Raw genomic sequence first — 24,226 nt, 5'->3', positions numbered from 1 at the left:
AAAAAGGGAGGTTGAGAAAGTAAAAAAGACTCACAGGATAATGGAGGTCTTGCCATTGTTAAGGTTGTTTTTCCCTCTAGCAAGGCATTAGCATTAAGATAGTTGGGGGCTTCCTGGAAGAATGTCACACAGGTCCCACCCAGGAGTGGTGGGTAGGGGGAGGTTGCGGGGTGTCAGCTTATGCTCTGTCTTCAGCCAGCCTTCTGTTCCCTCATCACCGTCACTTTGAGGGATGAGGAATGAGTGAGTGAATCATTCTGTCCCAGGGTGGAGGGGGAGTCCCAGGACCATTTGTATCAGGTCTCAAAGTATATATGAGAGTTTGCAGAGGGAGAAGGTAGTAATGGGAGGAAGAAAACCAACACTTATAGAAAACCTACCATGGGTCGTATATCTGTATACATCTGTCGTTGGATTTTTCCTAATAACCTAGTGAGGTGCTAGTGGTAATAATAGTGATGACAATAATAATTATTATCATATGCTGGGTTTGATGCTAAAAGCATCCAGTGAATTACCTCATTCAGTTCTTAAGACACCATTGTGAGGCAGGTCTTATCAACTCTGTTTTACAGATAAGGAAAGAAAAGGTTTAACTAACTCCTCAAGTTCACCCAGCTGGTGAGGGGCTTACAACATGGGTAAGCAGATCCTGCTTCAGTCAGGTGATGCCATGGGTGTAGTCCTTCCCCTTTGGAATTATCCTGTCTCAGGGCTGGCATCAGCCAAAGCTAGCTTCTAAGTCAGTGGATTTCAGCTGGCTCTCCCAGCTCTAAAAACTCACATTTACCACCTGCCGTGTGGTGGCTCTATGGCAAAGCCGCAGGATAAACTCTTACCCTTCACCTGGATGGCTTTTCTGCTTCCCACCTGGCCTTCCTGCCCCAGTGATCTCATCATTGGCCACTTAAAACCTTCATTCAGCCTTGATCTCTGAGGTCCTTCCTGCCACCTGCCTCCATTTCCACTGTGCCTTCCCTCAGTCCTGCCTTAGCCAATTAGCCCCAGAGCAATCTATGTCCTGTTTTGACTTCACAGCTTCACACTCAGGCTTCCCTCTGCCAGCAGGATGCTCCCATCTTTGCCCTTTCCACCTGGCAAACTCCTACGTGCATTTCAAGGCCCCATGCAAATGTTCCTGTGACTCTTCTTCCACCCTGAGGCAGGATTGGCCTCTCCCTCCCTCCTCTAGGATCCAGTTCCTCACAGGGCATAACAGAGTGGACGTCTGTTACTCAATTCTGCTTAGCGTCTCTCCCCCTTTCTTTGATAACGTCATCGAGATTTTTCCTCCGGTGAATCACCCCTGAGCAATGGTGGTTCTGTGACCGGATCTGCATCATCTTGGTCACAGATCTTTAATACGGTGTGATTCCAGGACTTTTAGTGGACTGATGGGAAAAGGCTGTCTTTCTACTGGGATTACTAGCAGCCGGGGTATTTTTGGTCTGTAGAAGGCCTGCCTGAGAGTGAAGCCAACACAGAGAGAGGAAAGCAGAGCCAACAGATGGAGAGACCAAGACCAGATCCTGGAGTCATCGTTTGAGCCCCTGGATCTAGCTGAGGCCAGCCCCCTCCTATTCCTTTATATTTTTTTATTAAAATGTTTGATCCTTTAAATTTTCCCTTCTCCCACTTACTATCATTTTTGCTTAAGACAGTTTGAAGGAGTTCTGTCACTTCAACTAGAGGAATTCTGACCAATAGCCGTAATAATTCTTGGTGTGTGTGAATTTTACCTACTAGACTCTCAAGGCACATCTAGTCATCTTTTCAGTCCTCTGTGACTAGAACATGGCAGATGTTCAAAAAACATTTGAAGATCGAGTGAGTGAACGGGCGAATGAATGAATGAATTGGATTCTGCCAAGGACTATGAAGGAATACAAAGAAGTACAAGAGATTGTTCCTGCCTTCAAGGGGCTTACAGAATACGTGCGGGAACAAGCCCCACACATGAGTGGTGATTGACGAGCTAAGCCACAACATAAAAGATGTGCGGAGGTAACTATCCGAGTAGATCCAAATGAGCGGCTTAGACAGATCTCAGGTAATCCCTGAAGAAGAGCCTTGTGAACAGGACTTCTGAGAGTGGGCTTTTGCTGTGTGGCAAGAATAGTGGAAGGCATTCCAGACGAGTGAGGACGGAATGGGCACAGGTGCCAAGGCAGGAATGCCCACAAACCAGGAAGGGCTAGCTCCCCCCCTTCCCAGATTTCAGTAGCCTCCCTGTCCTGTCATTGAAGCTAAATATACGAAAGGGTCCTCTGTCATGGCCATTCACTGTTTTTATTTTTGTGCTTCTTAGGAGGGTTTTCAAATAAATAAGTTGGGGGATCAAGAACATAAAAGGCTTTGGCAGATCATGTGTATGCATTTAGGCTTTGGAAAATAGAGTTGATGTTGTCAATATCTGAAGGCCCTCACTGGGCACTGAATCACTCACCCATCCATATGATAGATGAGGTAGTAAAGCCTCAGAGAGGTAGAGTGACAAGCCCAAGATCACACAGCCGATTAGCAGCAGAGTCAGGATCTGAACCTCTCCAACCCCCAGCACGATGGCCTCAGAATCCTTGGGAGGCAAAAAATAGGTAAATGAAGAAACCCATCCCTGGATCAGAGTTTTGTCCAGTGGCTGGAGAAGGTTTCTGCAAGTGGAGAGGGAGATGAGGGAAAGGGCTGGATTGGCCTTGAATGCCAACTGATGGAGTCAAACTTTATCCTCTGCATTACGGGCCCATTCACTCTTCAGATGGACCACAAGAAAGATGCCTGAGTGGTCACATAAACTCTCCTTGGGCTCCTGATCCACTTGAGGAAGCAGTCTATTATGAGTTGAATTGTGTCCTCCCCAGATTCACAGGTTGAAGTCCTAACCCCCAAAATCTTAGAACGTGACCTTATTTGGAAAGAGATCATCAAGTTAATGTGAGCATAAGGGTGGGTCCTAATTCAGCATGACTGGTGTCCTTATAAAAAGGGGAGAGTTGGACACAGACACACACACAGGGTAAACATCATGTGAACTCGAAGGCAGAGGTTGGGTGATATTGCTACAAACTAAGCAACACCAAAGATTGCCAGCAAACCACCAGAATCTAGAGGAGAGGCATGCAACAGGGTCTCCCTCATAGTCCCCAGAAGGAACCAACCTGCTGACTCCTCGATCTCAGACTTGTAGCCTCCCAACCGTGAGACAGCACAGGTCTGCTGTTTGCGCCCCCAGCGTGGTCCTTCATTACGGCAGTAGCCAGCCCAGATGCTCGCCCTGTTCGTCAAGGCCCCAGCTCGCACTCCCTCTCCAGCCTTGTCTCCACCCCTGGTCGCCTCCTCTCTGCCTTCTGGCCACACACACCTTCCCTCAGTTTTCCATGGTAACCGTGCACACTGAGCCTTCACACTTACTGCTGGGAATGCTCTCCCTTACCCCTGGGTTATGCTGAAACCCGTCCATCCTTCTGGTTCCAGCTTATCCTTCTGGATACTTTTCATCTCTTCAGCCTACCATGTGCCCAGTCCTGCCTGGCACCAGAGGAACAGTGGTGAACATAATGGATAGAAGCCTGAGAGAAGTCAAAGACCAGAAACAGAACGTAAATGAACAGGACAGATCTTAGGAATGCTAGTGTGGTAATGACAATAAATGGGGTTTTGTGCTAGAGACCAGGGAGCCACTGAGAGACGGGGAAGGCCTCATGCCGGAGAAATATCTCACCTGAAGTCTCAGTGACAGGAAGGACCCGCATGGTCAACTGATGCTCCCACTTCTACCTTCCTGGGGGTGAGGTAACCCCCATTATAGACCCTTGAGGTTTTCAAAGCCCCTACCACTGATGCAATTTTCTATTTATTTATGTGATTATTTGATTATCACCTGAGGCCCCCACTGGGCTGTACACTCCACAAAGCAGAAAGCGTGACTTATTTTGCTTACCACTGCCTGGCACAAAAGACGACGCTCAGTTAATATTTGTGGAATTACTGAATCATGCTGCAAGCAAAGGTGACGAATTCCAAATCCTGTTTGGGGCAGCTTAGGTAGAAAGAAGTTACCCACACTTTTTGGGACCTGGAACTAATTGAGGAAGCTCTTTTCACGGGCAGCTTTGCTGGCAGCCTGCTGAGCAAGACCCAAGGGCGCACTGGAGGAGAGCAGGAAGCCAGAGGCAGGGATTTGTCATCTTGGGGGTGGTGTCAGCTGCACGAGCTTGCCTGTCTCCCGGAGGAACCACAGTCCCAGGGCAGTGGATTTGGATTCATCTGCAGCGTGGGGCTCTGCAAGGCCTGGAAATAGGTTCTGTTTGCTAAGCGGAATTTTCCTGCCCCCAGCCGAGAAGCCGGAGAAGCTGGCTCATTGCTAATTTCATTTCCCCAGCTCCCCAGCTTGGCAAGGCCTTGCTCCTCTAGCTGCAGTCTCTTGGAGCTTCATACCCAGCTCCCCTAGCCAAAGAAAGAAAGCTTTGACTCACCAGAAATTTTCATTGCTGTTTTCTGGCCAAAAAAAAAAAAAAAAAAAAAAAAGAAAAAAGAAAAGAAAAAGAAAAAAAGTAGATACACATATATGTGTGGAAGTTCTCACATCGTGCCTTAGCTCAGCAGCTTCTGCCTGCTGCACAGACACTGGGAGGCAAGATGGGCAAAGCAGAACGGCTGCTCAGGATGTGCCTTAGAGGGGAGAGCGCCGGCCAGGTTCACTGTGACATCTTCCAGAAGTGTGGCCGCAACAGGCCGAAATGGCTGCTGGCATGGAGAGCTGGGTCTCAGGTCGAAGGGGTCCTGTTTTCAAAAGGGACAAGTAACCTCCTGAGAAAGGAAGGTTGGTGTCCAGCTCCGCCCTGTGTGGTTTGGGTGCTTCCTCCTGCAGTCCCGGTACAATGCAGATGGTCAGTGCGATGGTCATCGATGCACCGGCTGGAGCCCTCGACCCCCTGCACCTGTCCCTCCCTTCCAGGACTTTGCTTCCCGGGCTCCAGCCACATTGGCCTTTATCCAGTTCCTTAAATGCACCAAACTCCCCTGAGTTCCTTAAATGCACTGAACTGCCATGAGCCTTTACCCATTCTGTTCCCTCTGCCTGGGCCCCTCTCCCCTGAGCCCCATCCCCCTACACTTTCCCCCTACACACTCTTCCTTTGGAGCCTAGCCTAAAGACTCCTTCCTCAGGGATTCCTTCAGGGACCCCCAGGCTAGGTCCCCTTGTTATGGGCTCTCATGGCACCATGCTGTGTCTTCTCTAGCACTTTCTGCAGTTGTAACCTGACACACATTTGCAGGATTCCTTGAGGGGTATCTGTCTCTCCCACTAAACTATAAACTCCATGGAGGCAGGAACTGTGTCTGTTGTGCTCAAAATTATGTCCCTAGGGTCTAGTCCACATGAAATATTCAATAAAGATGTATTGAATGGATGAACTGCTGAATGAATGACGACCATGGAGCTGTTTTCTGATGTTTAATCCCAAGGCTAATGGTACAGTTTAAGTAGCCAGGCCACAGGGGTTAAGTGACCTCCATAAAGTCACATAGGCAGTGTGGTGGACACCGGTGAACACCCACCCTCAAGTCTAGGCATCTTTCTCTTTTGCCATGCTGGGTCCCATCTGTGGCTCTTGCTGCTGCTTTCTGATACAGTGAGAGCCTGGTACCATTTTGTCCAAGACCACAAGTGGCAGCTTTCCATGGAGTGGTCAGCTCTGGCCCCTGCCCCTGGCTGTGGACAGCCCTGTTTACCCCAGCCTTTTAGTCTACAAATGAACTGCTCCACACCAAGGGAGCCAGGGCTGGGAGAAGGTGAGCGGAGCAGAACAAGCAGTCTTCCACACTGGGATAGAGGAAGATGGGCCCGCTGGTTGGATGGCAGGCCTGGGCAGCATCTCTGCAGAGAAGGAAGGGCTGGCTCATTATCCCCATCCTAGGTAACTGGGGCGAGGGGCGGGGGGAGGAGCACAGCCCTACCCCATCCCTCCAGCTGCAGCCTGGCCAGGCCTCCCAAAGATTTGCCTCTTCTGCCACGTGGTCATGCACATTTGTAGAGTTCCATGTCATTCTATGGTTTCAAATACCATCCGAGTGCTTGCTGCTAGCTTCCCCATTTGTTTCCTTAGCCCAGATATCACCATCTGGGTGTTCCAGAAGCCCTTTAGACTTGTTATGTTCAAACAGAGCTCATCTCCTTCCCTTCCTACATTACCACTGCCCTGCTCTCCCTCAGCTTAGCAGATGCCACCCCTGCTCTCCCAGATGCCCAACCCAGGAAACTCGGGAGTCATCATGGACGTCTCTTCCTCCCTCCTCACCCCCATCCCAAACCCCATCAGTTCAGTCTCCAGGCCCAGTATGTTCACTACCTCGGTATTTCTTGAATCCCTCAACTTCTCTCTTGGCCCCTTTGAGCCTGTCCTCCACAGAGTAGTCAAAGCAAGAGTCTGCAAATGCAATTTTACCCTTTCACTCCCCTGATCTAGACTTTTTGATGGCTCCCCACTGACTTGAGAACAAAGCTCAAACTCTCTAATGAGACTTATAAAGGCTCTTGGCTATGTGGCTTCTTCCTAATTTCCAACCTCATTTGTCTCTCCCACCTACACCCCAGAATACCATACTCTAGCCCCCACCCCCCACTATGTTCTATTCATCCACATAGTCTCTCCGGCCTCCCTCTGGGCCTTTGTTCACCATACTTCTCCATCTAGAAAGCTCTGCCCTTTCAAACTCTATTGCAGCCTTTATTTCTCAGTCTAGAAGTGCTTCCTCTGGGAAGCCATCCACCACCTCACCACCAAATGTGGGCAAGGAGGCCCTCCTCTGCTCCACAGCTCCTTCTCATCACTACGTTCAGGAGGCTGTGTCATCGTCTTCTGTTCCCTTGTGTGTCCCCCTCACTTGAGTGAGCAGAAGGCATGTGGGAGCAGGGTCTCGCCTGCTGTGGTCCCTGCTGCATGCTCAGTGCCTTGCCGTGCCCGGTATGCGTGCGCTCGCTCACACACACAGGCACGCACGGTTGCACGTGCGCGGACACACACACACACACACACACACACACACACACACACACAGAGTGAGTGAGTGAAGCCTGAGAGAACCAAGGCCCCCATCTTCCCAGCAGCTGCTCACTCTAGCTTGATGAGTCCTTGGTTGCTTTCAGGTTACATTGCCCCCTTGCCTCCGTGCCCCTGCCTCCCTGCAGAATTCCCGTCTGAGACTGCTCAGATTGCCTCCTGCCTACAGCTTCTGATAAGGAAAGCGCCGTCCTTTTTGTCTTTCTCTTACCGAGTCTCTCTGACCAGGTGACCTAATTTAATGGTCCCTAAGCCATCCCAGCACTTCTGTACCCTTTCAAGATCACTCGTCTTCTTTCTCCCCCACCTGAAATTCACCTTCTGGCTGTGACTTCCATAAATTTTGTACATTTAATTCCCCGATGCTGTTCAATTCTTGCATCCCAGACTGAGCTAAGCCCCTGAAGTAATTTAAGTAACAGCTCAATTATCTCATCTTTCCTTTAATCTTTCCATGTCTATCAGCACCTGGGAAGCAGTGAAAAATGGGATGTGCAAAGTGTTTTCTGTCCAAGCCTGCTTCTCCCTTGCAGTTCTTATCTCAGTCTGTGTCATCAGCATCCACCCAGTTGCCTGAGATCCAAAGCTTGGAATCACTATCCACTCCTCCCTCCTCCTCCTTCCTTTCTATTTCTAGGAGGTCTCCAAGATAGTCTGCTCTTCTGTTGAGGTATCTCTCAAGTCCAGCCTTCTCTGGCCACACTGCCACCCACCCAAGCCCTCATCATCTCTCTTCTCCTGGACTAAACAAGTCCTGACTGGTCCTCCCTCCAGCCCCATGCCTTTGCCTATACCCATCCATCCTCCCATCCACTCATCCATCTATCAGTCCACTCATCCATCCACCCATCTACTCATTCACCTACCCACCCACCCATCTACCCATCTACCCATTCACCTACCCATCCATCCACTCACCCCTCCACCCATCCATCTACCCGTTAATGCCTCCACTCACCTATCTATCCACCCATCCCTCCACTTACTCATCCATCCATCCATCCATCCATCCATCCATCCATCCATCCATCCTGCAATCTGCCCTCAGTGACCTAAACACAGATTGGTTAGATCATACCTCTGCTTAAGTAACTTTCATGATTCTCACTGTCCATAGCAGGCATTCTTAGCCCTGGCTGCACATTAGAATCTTACAGAAAATGTTTTAAAAAATACCAGTACTAAGGCTCTACACCTAGAGATTTTTATTTAATTGGTCTTGGATGGGGCCTGGGTCTTGGTGTTTTCTTAAAGCTCCTCAGGTGATTCTACTGTGCAATCCAGGTAGAGAACCATGTGCCTTAGAGAATAAATTCCAAGCTCATTAGCCTGGCATTCATTGCCTCCTACAATCAAGCCCTTAATCTGTCTCTCCAGCCTCATGTCCTACCAGTCTTCCCTTAACATATTTGAAATTCTAGCTCTACTGAGCTATTATCTATCTTTTATCCCTGGTGCCCTCTGTCTACAATTCTCTCTCTGTCTCTGCCCCTCTGGCTGTTTGGAAAACTCCTACCCATTCTTCAAGACCCAGCACAAATGTGTACTTTTCTCATGGGTCTTTCTTCCATAGTATCTACTATGAGTCAGGCACATTGCTGGGTGTTGGATGTGGTGCCTGGAACACAACAGTCCCTCCTCTGAAAGAACTTACAGGAGGGTGAGGGGTGGGGATGGAAACTCCTTAAGGCAAATGTTCTCAAACCTGAGTGTGTTAGAACACCCAGAGGGCTGATTAGAACATGGATGCTTGGGCCTACCGCTAGGGTTTCTTATTAAATGGCCTGGGGTGGCCCTGAGAACTTGCATTTCCAACAAGTTCTCAACTGATGCCAATGTTGCTGGTCCGGGTACCACAGTTTGAGGACCCACGCCTTAGCATGCAGTCACAGGCATGTTCTCTGCAGAGGTGTCATTGAAGGTGAGACTGAGAGGAAGAGAAGGAGGCAGTCATGAGAAGGGCTGGGGTTTGTGGATTCCAGATGGAGGGAACAGCATGCGTGAGGGCCCCAGGCGGGAGGGAACCTGTCACATAGGAAAGGGGCCTGTGTACCCGGGATGTGGAGAGCACAGGAGGAGAGCAGTGCCTTTTCCAACTTTTCAAGCAGAACCGACGCTCTGCATGTGTCTCTATTATAGCACGTTATCACCTTCCACTGTAATCCTTTCTTCTGTCTCAGCCACTTGGGAGGAAGCCCCTCTGGCGCATTGGTGTCACTGTCACTCACAGCCCACCCGAGACCTGACAGAGGAAGTGCTGAAGGATTTGGGCAGGGTGGTTGGATTTTTGTGTTCTAGCCTTTTCTCTAGGCTATAAGCAAGTAGGAATTTGTTCATTTTTTTCTATGGTGGCCTGTCCCTTCCCTTTTCTTTAGGCATTTCCCACCATAACCATCCTCTAAACCAAATTCCCTTCTCCCCAGTTCCTGCTTCCTAGATAGATTTTTAGCTCATTTGGTGATAGCAAGAAAATTCCTGTAAGTCAGGAGGCCCCCCCTTAACCTGTCCTTCCCAAGCTCAGGAGTTGGGGTGGGGGGTGGGACATAGGGGTGCTACGGGTGCCTAGAGGCTGTCAGGGCTGCACCCCCCAGTACATCCCTTTGGCTGTGGGAGGATGATGTGGTCATAGTGAGAGTCAGCAGAATCCCCTTCCTCAAAAACACCGCTAGTGGGTGGCTGATCGCATCCATGGTCAGCCCTCGGAGGTGGCCCACCCTGAGGGTGTGAGGGGAGCAATGCGGGTCTGGGGGGAGCTTTGGAGACCACCACCCTCAGGAGGTCCTCTCTTCCACATCCTGCCTCTCCGCCATCTCCTTCCCATCCTGGGAAGCGGTGTGAGGGAAGAATCAGGCAAAAACACAGCACATTACCACATGTGGCAATGTGAGATTATGGGTTTGATCTTGGTTTCTAATTATCTTTCCCTCTTTCTTCCTGGAGAATAGAATGTATATGCCCTTTACTGAGGATAACAGAGGGGCCTTTGGGAAAGCATAGACAAGAGAGGGATAGTCCCCCATTTCATTTTTCAGAAACATCCATTTCTTAAGCCTTGGGAAAGTGTGGTAGGTAGCTCTGTGGCTCTCAGACTTTAGTGTGAATCAGAATCCCTTAGAGGGCAGTGTGCCTGGGTGGCTCAGTTGTTAGGCGTCTGCCTTTTGGTCAGGTCATGATGCAGGGTCCTGGGATCGAGCCCCACATCAGGCTGCCTGCTCAGCGGGAAGCCTACTTCTCCCTCTCCCACTCCCGCTGCTGGTGTTCCCTCTCTCGCTGTGTCTCTCTCTGTCCGATAAATAAATAAAATCTTTAAAAAAAAAAAAAAAAGAATCCCTTAGAGGGCATAGAGAACCCAGACTGCCACCTCTAGAGTTCCTGATTTAGCAGGTCTGGAGTGGGGCTTGAGAATCTGCATTTCCAACAAGGTTCCAGGTGATGTTGCTGATGGTCTGAGGACCACACTTTGAGAACCCCTGTTTTAGCATAACACCCATCTTAGAGGATGCTAAGAATCTATCAGTTGTTACAGGAGAAAGGTTTATTTATCTTCTATGTACTTTACCCAAGCATCCCATTTGGGAAGATGGGTTAACATCCTCCCAAATACAGAACCTGAAACCGTCCAAGCCCCCAGCTCCATCGAGAGACAAAGATGTGTTTCCAAGAGGCCAAGAGACAGAAGCTGGCCCTGGGAGAGAACAAAGAGGTTGGGAGAGGCAGGGAAGGGAAAAGGAGGAATCCACTTTTTGTGTTTCCACTGCATAGTTTTAGAGCTAATACGAGTATTTCAAACATGATTGGTTGAGTATTTCTGAGCCCCAAGGAAGGCAGCTTCTGCCCAGAAAGGAGCGATGCACATAGCAGATGCCACATGCTGGAGGAGAGGAGAATGGGATAGGCCTTAGAGCCAAAAGACCTGGCTTTGGCCCCAGCACTGCTCTGGGACCTTGGGGGGATCGCTTCACTACCTGTAAATGTGTTCTAATGAAACTGAGTTTGAAGGGGCCCGGTGAGCTACGGTGGATGACAATGCAGAGCACTGTGTGGTTGCCAGGTCCAGTGAAGCCAACCTGACCTGCCTTGGTTTCCACAGGAAGGACCAGTACCTCCTCTCGCCCGTGAACTGTTGGTATCTGGTCCTGCATCAGACCAGGCGGGAGAGTCGAGATCATGCCACCCTCAATGACATCTTCATGAACAATGTCATTGTCCGCCTCTCACAGATCAGTGAGGATGTCATCAGACTCTTCAAAAAGGTGAGCAAGGGGGCCACTCCACCTGCTCAGATATCTCTGCCCCAGGCTGACCATGACAAAATGGCCAGCCAGGGTGAGATATGGTTTGGGGCCATGGGATCGGGAGGGCAGGTGTGTTGAAGGGTGCAAGGGGCTGAGGGCTGGATGTGGTGTCCCAGACCCTGAGTCTGAATCCTTGATATGGCTGGTGGCCTTAGCCACTTCAGCCACCACCTGCGTAAAAATAAAAATCTCTGCATGGTTGGCAAGTACCACATGTTCATTCTAGGACATTTGGAAAAATGGACATGAGCACACACACAAAAATTAAAATCACTGGGAATGTTATCATTGCAATAATCACTTTGGTGCCATAGGGATGTCTTTATACATACATAGGCAAATACAATTTCTGTTAAGTTTTCATATGTATACATTTTCCAGTATACATTTCCTGAATGAGATGAGATTGCATATATGATTTTACTGTCTGCTTATGTTACCTAATAAATTATATAACACAGTATTACAAGATTTTCCCATGTCAGTAAGTTTATTTCTGTACCATTTTTAATGATTCCGTAGTATTTCATGATACAGCTTACCCTAATTTATTTAACCAATCTTTTATTGTTGAACACTCGAGTTATTTCCATTATTTTACTCTTCTAAGTAACGCTGAGGTGAGCTTCTTTGTATATATACTTTTATCACATTCACTACTATTATCCTGTGATTGTTTTCTGCATCAGGAATTTTTGGGTCAAAAGTTTGCCTATTTTTAAGGCTTTTAACAAAATGCTTGGTTGCTTTCAGAAGGTTTTACCCATATGAACTCCCAGAAGTCAAGTGTGCAGGGAGCAGTCACTTGTATGTGAGGTCTCTGTGTCCCAAGCCCCTTGCACAGTGCCTGGCAAACAGTAGATGCTGTGGACATGTGTAGTGTGAACCCACCACCTCTACGGACTTCAGTTTCCCGCTCTGTAAAACAGGCTAGTCCTCTAGCCTCTGTGCGTCTCATCTTCTGTGTCGATCAAAAGGAGTTAAGTTCCCACTTAAGTGGGAAGCCAGGGGCAGTGTGAGGGTTAAAGGAAACAGTGCACCTGTGAAGAAGGGGAAGGTATTATCGAGGGAGTGGCTCAGGGTGTGGTCTCTGGGTCCCGAGTTCTTAAATTTCTGGTTTCATAATCCTGGTTCCATCATTTATCAGCTGTGTGTCTTTGTGCGTTGTTACTTTAACTCTGTGCCTCGGTTTCTTCATTTGTGAGATGGGGATAAAAAAAACCCACAGGGCAGTGAGGAGGGTTAAGAGGGTGTTGACCCCAAGTAAGGCACAGAGAGTAGGTGTTAAGGAAAGTTGGCCGCCATTGTACCAACGAGTCCGTAAGAGTGTTACTGCTGAAGTTATCGCGCTCGTCTGTTCTTGCCAGGCGCCAGTTTCGGGGATTAGGGGATCCGGGATTGCTAGAAGCATGGGGAAGAGGACAACTGGATTTGAAATGTAATAATCTGTCTGTGGTCTGTGTTTGGATTGTCCGCTTGGAGGATGACTTCTACAGTGGAACTGCGATCACAGGCTCATTCCCTCCCACCACGCAATATGCGCTGGCCCCTCCTGGGGCTGTGTCTATGAAACGTCGTCCAAGTTGAATATCTGTGTAAGCAAATATAATTAGGAAGGTAAATACAGGGCAATAAAGAAAAAAACCCATGGTGCTTTGCAAAGCCAGGCCGAGGTGATTCCGATCACTCGCTCTTGTCCCAAGCCCCCGCCTTCTGCTGTCACATCTTTTTCCTGGGTGGGAAGCAACTCGCAGAGAAAGGGTCATCAGGGCTGTTAGGAAATGAAGGGTCTTTTTCCTGACTGAGCCCTGGGACAAGTGAGATAAATCTTTTCAGTTCTCATTTAGGCTGACAGCAGCGTCACTGGTGATGGAGGTTAACAGGGTAGAAAATAATGAAAAAAGGTCGACAGCTGAGCTTCTGGCTGCCTTGTTACCAGGCCACGGCCGGTGGAACAAAGGAAGCGACCTGGCCCCTGTGGGCCGGGAGAGAGCTGAGGACAGGCCTGGCTGACTGATTTAGCCCAGTGCCGGCCCTTTGTGTCACATCAGTTATAGATAATCTCGGCACGGAGGCTGCACTCCTTCTGTATAATAGATCCTGCAGACCTTGGAACAACAGGGAGGCCAGCCCCTGGTCAGACTGGTGGGGGGGATCGTCAGTCACCCCATTCTACAAATGAGGAGGTCCAGCCTGCAAACCTGCAGGAGAACCCAGACTTGTCCACTTTGGGCCTGTGGTCATCACCAGCAGGAGGCAGCATGGCCGGGCTTTGAGAGTTTGTTCCAGAACCACCCCTCACTGACTCATGAACCTGGGCAAGTCTCCGAGCCTCGGCATTCGCATCTGAGAGATGGAGGCGGTGACAGTGCCTACTTCAGGAGGCTGCTTGGAAGAGCCGAGGTAGGCCAAGTGTCCAGCACACGCCTGGCATCCAGCAGGCACTCATCATTAAATGGCAGCCCACTCGTGACCCTGAAGAATGGAGCACCCTCCCCATTCCTGAGCTGGGTCCTAGCACTCGGGTGGGTGTTCCTTCACCATCCCACCAAGTCCTGCTGTACCCATGCACCTGCAGGAGGTGGGAGTAGCTTCCAGGCCAGGTGTCCTTCCTGCTTGGGTCTGGGGCAGCGGCTCTGCCTGCCAGCTTCTCCCTGACTCAGGACACTCTGACTTAATAACCTCCCTCCTCATGATTCTCCAGTTCCGCTTTCACAGTGAAGTCTCTTCTGGCAACTAGAGGCAGCACTTCAAGTTCCACAAACTATCCCAGGATTCCTGTGGGCATGTGGACGAATGCATGTGGCTGGCCCTTACTTTAAGTGTCAGATAAAGATCTGTCATAGCAAAAGGATCTGGCTGAGATCCTAGTGATCAGGGCTTTTCTGGTGGCCAAAAACAGAAACCCAGCTCAGCTGGCTTGAAGGAGGAAAGGGACTTACCAGTTCCCCAGAGCCAAGTCTGGCTTCAGGTATGGGGGCTTCAGGGGCACAAAAGAACTTCATTCTCTCTGCAACTCTGCTCCAATTTTCTCTGTTTTCTAACATTTTTCTTGGTGTGGGGTGAAGGGCTCTCTCATAATCTCTCTCTCCATGTGATGACCACATGGTCCCCTGCAGCTCCGGGCTCACATCGCACCTGCTTCAAGTCCCGTGGAGAGTGAGAGCACCCTTCTCCCAGTATGGAGTCTTCTGGGCTCAGCATGGGTCATTCGAGCGCTCCTGAAGCTGCAGGGAGATGCAGTGCTCTGACTGATCAGGCCTGGAAACAACCCCACCCCTGAGGCCGGGTGTGCATTCAACTCTACCCAACCCATGGAGTCCTCTTACAAGAAGAAGGGAGAAGGCCTCCTGGATGGCTCAGTCAGTTAGGCATTCCACTCTTGATTTCAACTCAGGTCATGATCTCAGGGTTGTGAGATCGAGCCCTGCATTGGGCTCTGCTTAAGATTCTCTCTTTCCCTCTGCCCCTACCCCTCCCTCCATCCCCCCTGCTTGCTCTTGCTCTCACTCTGTCTCCCTCTCTTTAAAAAAAAAAGAAGGGAGAAATAAAGCAATAGATGTCCACTAGGCCTCTGTTCTGGTCCCTTTATCATCCCCTGTAGTTGTTCTCCCGCCGCTAGATGTCCCACATAAAGGGTCTTCGTTACCTCTCAGGATGGCTCATTCCATCTGGACAATCACGATCAATAGAAAATTCTCCCCAGTGTTGAGATGAAATCTCAGTGTTTACACTCATGGTCCTGGTCACATCCACGAGGGCCACACAGATCAATCCACATGAAAACTTATCAATTGCTCTTGGACAGAAATCATGATCCCCCAGCCAGGTCTTCCCCACCTCTGGGTAAATATTCCAGGTCCTTCAGTTTTCCCCTGTGATTTGGCTTTGTTCCCCCCCCCCCCCCCCCCACCTAGGTCATGCCCCAGGCTTTCCCAGCCTGCACAAGTTAGCACTCAGAACCATTCAGAATACTCCAGGAGGATCTGACCAGCGAAGAGTAGAGCAGGGTTCTCTAGCCACATTATTTCTAATAATGAAATCTATGCAGGCATTTGCCTTTTTGACCTTAGTCTCATCACATGGTTGGCTCCCTCTGAGCTCCCTGCTTGAATCCCCAGGTATTTTCATGCCAAGTGTTTTTTTTTAATCTATCTTACAAGTTCTGTACTTGTGTTTCTTTATATTTGGTCTTTTAAAACTTCATTTTATTAGATTCTGGTCAAATGGGACCAGTGTTTTTATTTAAGTGATTTTTCAAGCAGCAATAGGGTAACTCTTCCAAGAGGTCCTAATTCCTCCTCTGTGGGGAAAGCCTGTTTTATAGTTTCTCCATGTCTCCCTCTGTATTACCTTCTGCTGTGTGTCAATTCTTTAACCCCATGTTTGATTCTTCTTCACCTTCTTAGTGGAGGGGTGGGAAGTGGGTCAGAGGGTTGAGGATGAGTTCACAGTGGGTGACTTTTGATTTGGGCATTGAAGGATGAATAGGAGTCTGCCAAGTGGGGAAAGGAGGTTCGGAGTTCAGTGTTCGGAGAAAGTCAAGAGCACAGTGGTAGAGTATATCATGATGGAAGTCCAAGGCAACTCAGAAGGGAGGCTGCAAAATGGCAAGCTTCAGCTGAATTTGGTTCGTAAGGATAATCTCTGTGGCCCTCACTATGTTAAGAAAAATTAAACCAATATTTAAAAATTGTGGGGTTTCACATAAAAATTAGGACTTTGTGTTTCTCTTCAAAAATAAGAGCCTCCGAGGGGCATCTGGGTGGCTCAGTTGGTTAAGCATCCGACTCTTGATTTCTACTCAGGTCATGATCTCAGGGTCATGAGATCAAGCCCCACTTTGGGCTCCATGCTCAGCAGGGAGTCTATTGGAGATTCTCCCTCTCCCTCTCCCTCTCTCTCTTCCTCTCCCTCCCTCTGCTCTTCACCTCCCCGAGCGTGCTCTCTCTCTCTCTCTTTCAAGTAATAAATAAATAAATCCTTAAAAAGAAGCTTTGCCAATATCAGATCCACACAGGTCCATACTTGGTTAGCTGGAACTGAGTAGCTGCTAGCCCCTTTAGGCAGGCCACACTGTCCCCACCATCCCAGGGTCCCTGCTGTTGTCTAGTGTAGCACGCCTGCTTGGCTCCTTTATTTTGCCTCCCTGGCCCTTTGTGCATTTGAATTTGTGGCCTCATTTTTAAGCATGATCCACCAGTGGTTCACAAATTCTAGCATCAGAAACACCACCTGGAGGTCTTGTTAAACAGACTGCTAGGCCCTCTCCGCCAGTGTCTGATTCAGGAGAGTGGAGAGAGGCCCGAGAATCTGCATTTCTCACAAGCCCCCTGGTGATGCTGCTGTGGTCTGGGGACCACACATGGAGAATGACTTACCTCCTTGTTTTACAGGTGAGGAAACTGAGGCCTACCTCTGGTAAGTACAGTGTGTGGCCCCAAAGGCAGGTTTTCCACTCCAGCTCCTGTACGGAATCCACTAACCCCTGCAGAGCCCCGGTGGGGAGGGTCCATCTGCACCCTGCCTGCTCTCCCTTCCTGCCCCTTCGGTGTCTGAGACAGGGCATGGGAGCCCATTCATTCCATTTTCAGTCTCAGCCTCCTCAACAATAGCCATCCATTATTCCATGCTCTGATGCCTGCCGAATTTAATTACTTGCCTAGCCGTGAAGTGAATTTGATTGTTGGAAACCGCGGTGTTCTGGAGGAAGCACTAATGAGGAAAGACTCTTAGCAGAGACGAGAAGGCATCTGGGGGGCTTGTGTTTGAAAGCAGCCATTCACTGTGTGGCAATAGGTCTTGGTCTTCAGTGAGCTTTTTCGTTCCCGCCTCGAAGATGTCCGTCGCATTTCATAAATAAATCAGGGCTTTTGTGTCCAATAATTGCCTTGCTTTGTAACCAAGATCAAAAGAACCCATGGCCTTGGATTCAAAGCCAAGTTTGTTTTTTATTTCTTGATTGCAGGAGAGAGTGAGGGTTTGCATGCTGGCAGGTCCAGCTAGGAGGCCTGCATGGAGAGAGAGAGTGAAGTGGGCAAGCTGCCAAGGGAATGAGAAACCTTCAGCCAATCTCCACTGGCTCCCAGGGAGATGAAGTTGGGAAGACTCACTGTGCTAGTAGAGCCTGCTGAACTGGTCACCATCAGGCATTCCCGACTCATTCAATAAACATATATTAGTGCTATCATGACAGTAGGTAAACAATAATTATAGAAAGCAAACAGTGAGTGCTTACTGTGTGCTGGGCTCTGGGCTAAGCATTCCATAGATATTTAATTCTTAAAGCCTAAGTGCAAGATGCTGTCATCATCCCATTTTACAGATGAGGGAACTGATGCTGATAAAGGTGAGCTGGGATTTGAGTCTGGATGTGTCTGACTGGAGCCCATGCTTGGTGGTAGACAGTTGCTAAAGAAGACAGAGAGATGAGTCAGACACAGTGCCCTTTCAGGGAGTTCACACTGCAGAATGGAAGCAAAGATACAGGTGTGTAGCTGTGGTTAGAATACAGCAGAGAGGGACATGGGTTCAGAGGGAGGAACACTTCAAATCTGGGCTGGGGGTTGGGGCTCGGGGAAGGTTTAATGTTGCGGATGCAGCATTTGAAGTGAGTCTTGAAGGATTAGGATTTATTCCATTGTGGGTTCCCCAGGAAGCTGACTGAGAGTGCTTATAATGCAGGAGTATATTAGCAAGTACTCTTGGGGGTCCCCACCTGCAAAAGGAAAGGAAGGAAAGCAGGAGTCAGTGAATGGAGAAGTTGGGCTATGGTGCAGTCACAACTAAAGCCTCAGTTGACTTCTTGGGGGAGCTCCAAAGCTGAGGTGGCCCTTCTGAGTTCTCTTGAGTAGGGGTGAGGAGGCTGGGCCTTTATACCCTCTTATTGCTCCCAGAAGGGCACGTGGTCTTGGGCAGATACCCCTTTAGCTAAGGCAGTTCCAAAGAGGGACAACAGCTGGGGTGTCTGCCAACAGCACTCCTCACAGCTAGGGACCTAAGTACTCTGATCCTGAAAGGGACCTGGGTTGCACATCACAGTGTCCCCACAGATATGCAGGGATTTGAGAAAAGTCAGACCCAGGAATTCAGACCAGAGAAAAGGCTGATGGACAGACATGTCTGGGTCCTGCATCATGAACAGGTAGGTTGGTGTTGCTGTTCGATGCAGTGTTTAGGGCTACAGACACTTTGGCTCAGTCCCTGTTCTGCCACTTTCTGGCCATGTGAGCTCAGCCTAATCTCTTGGTCTTCTGAGTTTTGTTATTTTCAAGATGAAGCTAATAATAACCTTCTTCATGGGGTTGTTATAGGATTGAATGAAGATGATATAAAACCACTACTTGGTTTTTAGGAATCAATAAATATTAGCTATTATTAAGATGGTTATTGGGAAATGGGATAGACTGGTGATGGGTAGTAAGGAGGGCACATATTGCATGGTGCACTGGGTGTTATACACAACTAATGAATCATCAAGCCTTACATCGAAAACCGGGGATGTACTGTATGGTGACTAACATAATATAATAAAAAATCATTATTAATAAAAAAAAAAAGATGGTTATTGGGATTTTGAGAGAGAACATAGTGAGACTTAAGTTTGAAGATAGAATGAAGGAATATTTTATTCACAGCAAACAGGTTAAACAAAGGGACAGAAATAAGAAAATATGCTCAGGAAGCCACTCACTGATTAGTTCTAAATGGTGGTGGCCTTGTCTCTTCTTTTATAACCTCTCATTTCTTTTTCTTGCCTTATGATATTGGCTAGGACCTCCATCTAGTTCAGTATGAAGGGAAATGGGAGAGAAGTGGTGTTCTTGCCTTTTATTTAAAAAGTTTTTTTAAGATTTATTTATTTATTTGAGAGAGAGAGAGCACATGAGCAAGTGTGGGGAGGGGCAAAAGGAGGGAGAAAATCCTGAAGCAGACTCCCTGATGGGTGCTGAGCCTAATGTGGGGCTCAATCCTAGGACCCTGAGATCATGTCCCAAGCCTAAATCAAGAGTAGGGCACTTAACCAACTGAGCCACCCAGGTGCCCAAGTATTCTTGACTTTTAAAAGGCATGCTTCTATCTCTTCACCATTTAAGACAAAAACTCTTAGCAAATAGGAATAAATGGGAACATCCTTAGCCTGTTAAGGGTATTTACCAAAAGCCAACCGCAAATATCATACTTCCTGCTGAAGAGAATTCAGTAAGATGGCTGGTTACAGAAATTAATAATGTTCCTCTGTGTCAGCTATGTCCAATTAGAAAATGCAATATAAAAAGTGCATACATCAGAAAACAAGAATGATTGAAAATTAATGCCATTAATGCTACAAATTAGCTGCATCCTAGAAGTTTTGATGAGTGATGCTTTCATGGTCATGTAGATATAAATATTTCATAATTTCCATGGCAACTTCTTCTTTGACCCATGCATTATTCAGAATTATGTTTATTTTAGTTCCAAAGGTTTTTTTTTTAAAGCTTTGTACTTGCTTTTACTTTCTAACTTTATCTCAGCGTGATAAGAAAATAAGATCTGTAGGTTATTTTTTAAATTTTTGTTGAAGCATTTGCCTTATCAGATATTGAGACTTCCTCTAAAGTGATAGTCAGGAAAATAGTAGGTACTAGAGCAGTACTAGGTCAGCTAACTAATGGGAGAGCGGAACCTTTTGCAAATGAGGGCAAAGTAGGTGACAGTGGTGCATTATGGATTGGTCAGGGGGAGGGTAGACTATTTAGAAATAGAGTGGATTCCACTGGTTGTCGTTTTGGGGGTTATTTTTAGGAAATGATTTTACACATACACACACACATGTTTTTTTATATAGAAAAATAAGACTTCTATCTTAGTTCACAAAAATATATTCTAGAAAGATTAAAGCACTAAAGGTAAAAAGCAGAACTTTGAAACTATGGAAGAAAATGTAGGAGGTTATATTTAAAACCTTGGTGGTAGGAAAAGAAATATAAAAAGGAATGTTTCTTCTGCCTAAAGGAAACATAAAAAAGCACAAACTGTAAAGAAAAATACTGATAAATGCCATTATATAAAAATAAAAAAATCTTCCTGCAACAACAGATAAGTAAAGAGAAAACAAAATGAGACACAGTTTGACTCCCATTAGACTGGTAGGACAGTCCTAAGTGCTGACAAGAATGTGGAGCAACAGGGGCTCTCATAACCTCCTAGTAAACATGCAAATTGGAAAACAACTGGGCAGTACCTAGCAACAGTGAAGGGAGAGGCATATACCCTATGACCGATCAGTTCCACCTCTAAGTATAATCTATAAAAATATTCTAACATCTCTCTCTCTCACACACACACACACGCTGTATGAGGATGTTTGCTACAATAGTGTTTATAGTAAAGAAACAAAGAAAAATCACCTAAATGTCCATCGCGAAGGGGATGGCTAAATAAGCTATAGATAGTCATATAATGGAATAGCATACAGTCCTGAAGATGAAGGAATTACATCTATATGTATCAATGTGGATAAAACTGGAAAATGCAATGCTGGGTGAAAAAAGCGAGGTGAGCTATGATGTTTTTAAACAAGTTAAAACAGAAAGTAATAGTTCATATTGTTTATACTGTTAGACACCTGTGTGACCTGAAGCCATGCAAAGGTGGGCTGTGTAAGAGGACACACTAGCTGCAGAGTAGCAGTGAGGAATAAGGGAGAAAGGAAGGGGACAAAGAACGCTCCAGTTGTATCTGAATATTGTAACATTTTGCTTTCTAAGAGTAGTTTTGAAGCCAAAATGGAAGAATCCAATTTGGATGGCATGTTCATGAGCATTTGTTATTCTTCTCTCTACTCTTCTGTAGGTTTTAAAATATTGGAGAACTGAAATTAAGGGGGCGGGGAGGAAAGGCCAGTTGGAGACAGATGAAGGAAGCCCTTGGATGTCAGGATGAGAAGTTGGGCTTTATTTTCTACACACTGGAAAACCACTGAAGGTTCTTGCATAGGGGATGACATAATCAGAGCCAAGTTTAAGGATGATTAATTTGGTGTATCTGATGGCTTTGAAAGAGAGACGCTGGACCCAAGGAGAGCAGTTATGTTATTACACACGCACACTGATACACAGATTGGTGGTGAAGGGTAGCAGGGGCCTGGATCAGGGAGGGTAATATGGGAATACAGAGGAAGGAAGGGATGGATGGGCAAGTAGAGGGGTGGATGGGTAGGCTCATGGGTGGATTGATAGATGGATGAGGAGTTGGGTGGATAAGTAGATTGGTGGATGGGTGAATGGGTGCAAAGGTGGTGCATAGATGGGTAGAGACATTTCTTTTCCAAAGATTTTATTTATTTCTTTATTAGAGAGACAGCACAAGTGGGGGCGGGGAGCAGAGGGAGAGGGACAAGCTGACTCTGCCTGGAGTACAGAGCCTCCCGCAGGGCTTGATGCCATGACCCTGAGATCACAATCTGAGCCAAAGTCAAGAGTTGGATGCTTAACTGACTAAACCACCCAGGCGCCCCGGGTACAAACATTTTTGAAGTGCCAACGCAATCCTCATGACATCTTGTTCACAGACAATGCAAATGAAATAGAAGATCAGATGATGAAATGACAAGGAAGTGAAAGTGATGTCTTGGGTCAGGGATGCAGCAGTAATAAGCGATTAATAATGTTTGAATCCAACGAATAAGCCTGACAACATTTGTATTCACCTTGTAGGTCATGTAGAGAGGGGAAAAAACAGCTCAAAACTCAGTGGTTTCGGGTTTTCATAGGTACTGGTTTTTTAGGAAGATAGCTTTTTAGGAAGATAGCCCAGGACACAGGCTCCCCTTCTTTCACTCCAAATTTTTCTCTCCTCATCTGTAAGAGATTCATGGCCAAAAAAAAAAAAAAAAAAAAGTAGGCTGACATCAGGGACATAGTCCAGAAAGAGTACTCCTGAATATACTCTGCTTCCACAGAGACTTAGGCCAGCATTCCACCCCATCTCCTTCTGCCTTGACCTGGAGGCCAGGGGGAGGGGAGGGACTTGATCACAGATAACAGAAGATTCTGTGAAATGGCACTGGGCACTGTGTGTTATCTGATATTTATGAAGATCCAAAGCAGAGCCTTGTAAATGTCAGTGTGCCTTTTATACTAAAGGCAGAGGAGTATCCATGTTTTATAATTATTTTGGAATGTTTGGGGGAAAAAATTCTAAAGGCTCAGAGAGTGCTAACTCTCCCATTGGAGGCAGCAGTATGGAATGCTTGAGGGAATCACGTCTACCAGCTCTTGGGCAAATGACTCACTCTCCCTGAGCTCCTGTGTCCTAATCTCTAAAGGGGGGGGGTGGTAGTTTAATGATTGTGCCTCCCGTAGAGGGCTGATATTAGGCTTAAGTGAGATGTCAGCTGTAAAGCTGGTGTCATTGGGCCTGGTACATGCTGCGAGATCAATGAACAATAGGTATTGTTATTGTCATTATCTATACTGACAAGTATTAGTAGTAGTAATAGTCCTAAGCATTATTATTAACAATGATAATAAATATTATTAATAATAATATTTAGTATTACTAGTAGAGATCCAGAAACTCCTAGCCTGTCAGGTCACTTGTTTGTAGTCATTCCAAGGTATGCTTGGACTTCCTCAGACCTGTTATTGTAAGAATGGAAGCCCTCAGTGCAAACAGCATCCCAGAGAGATGCTGGGAATGATTACAGGGGGAGGACAGTGATATTGCCGGCCTCCGGGGTATGCATCGCTGGGGCCCACCACTGCCAAGAACCTCTGATGAGTGGTCCCCAGGCCTTCCTGCTTCCTGCAGTCTCATCCCAGCCCCAGCAACAGGGGAAGAGTCAGGGCTCCAGTGTGCATTCCAGACTCTTGCGTAGACATGCAGATGACAGCATTTAGAGCTGCAGCACCAGGAGACATAGACTAGTGTGGGAGGGGGAAGAAAAGCAGGGAGGTGTCCAGGAGCAGGGAAGAGACGACAGTGGAGGAGAGGGGAAGAGTAATGAGGGTTCAGATGGAAGATGGAGCAGAGACTAGGTTACGGATGATGTTTGGGGACAAGGGGCCGTGATGTGGCAGAATGCCCACAGCCCGGTTATTGGCAAGCTAGGACACAGCTGGGAGAAACAGCCAGCTAGCTGTCCAAACTGCTGTTTCCAGGGATAAGCTGACCTTCCAGGACAAACTAGAGAAGCTCCATCCCTCTGAGACACGCCTTTTCAGCCTTTGCTTGGGAATTAAGAGCATAATTGCTCTGGGAGATGGCCAGTGGTACATATATCATATATTTAAATAGAGAACATCTGTGGGTCTCAAGTTTTGTTATTTGCTTAGAAAACAAGCAGGAGGGTGGAAACACAGTGGGATTTAGAACTAAAGGAGAGAAAAATTTTTGTTTTATTTAGTTTTGTTTATTTGTTTACTATTGTTTGCTTGGAACCCCAGAACTAGGAAAACTATGAACTGTCCCCAAAGATTGCCCAACATGAGAACATCTAGCCGAGCAAAGAGAGATAAACCTTGCTGGAACAGCCCTGCCCGGTAGAAGGGAGGCCCTGTGGATAAGTGAGAGTTGAGGAAGCCTCCACCTCACTCCTGACTTTAACATTTTCTTGAGGACTGTTTAGAATGGTCTCCTTTTAGACAAGTGGAGGGAGTCTTGTCATTAAACCCCAACATTTTAGGATGCTATTTTTTTTCTAGACTTGAGCACTGGAAATGACCCGCCTATTGGTTTGCTTTTTAAAAATAGAAATTGGGATGCCTGGGTGGCTCAGTTGGTTAGGAGACTGCCTTCGGCTCAGGTCATGATCCCAGCCAGGGTCCTGGGATCAAGTCCCGCATCAGGCTCCTTGCTCACTGAGGAGCTTGCTTCTCCCTCTGC

The 24,226-nt window shown here is 47.4% G+C and overlaps 1 protein-coding gene across 1 annotated transcript in view; it reads left to right on the top strand.

Annotated features, from left to right (window-relative positions):
* The window catches only part of SRGAP3 (SLIT-ROBO Rho GTPase activating protein 3), a 243,204-nt gene that overhangs the window by 127,047 nt on the left and 91,931 nt on the right, over nt 1-24,226 (top strand). Inside the window, exon 3 of the mRNA XM_026501279.4 lies at nt 11,152-11,314. Within this exon, the coding sequence (XP_026357064.1) occupies nt 11,152-11,314 (163 nt within the window). The remainder of the gene's footprint in view (nt 1-11,151; nt 11,315-24,226) is intronic.

Source organism: Ursus arctos, unplaced genomic scaffold (assembly GCF_023065955.2).
Source record: "Ursus arctos isolate Adak ecotype North America unplaced genomic scaffold, UrsArc2.0 scaffold_14, whole genome shotgun sequence".
In the NCBI taxonomy this organism is placed as follows: Eukaryota; Metazoa; Chordata; class Mammalia; order Carnivora; family Ursidae; genus Ursus; species Ursus arctos.
Note: the sequence above shows the minus strand (reverse complement) of the source record. Positions and strands in the feature narration are given on the sequence as shown.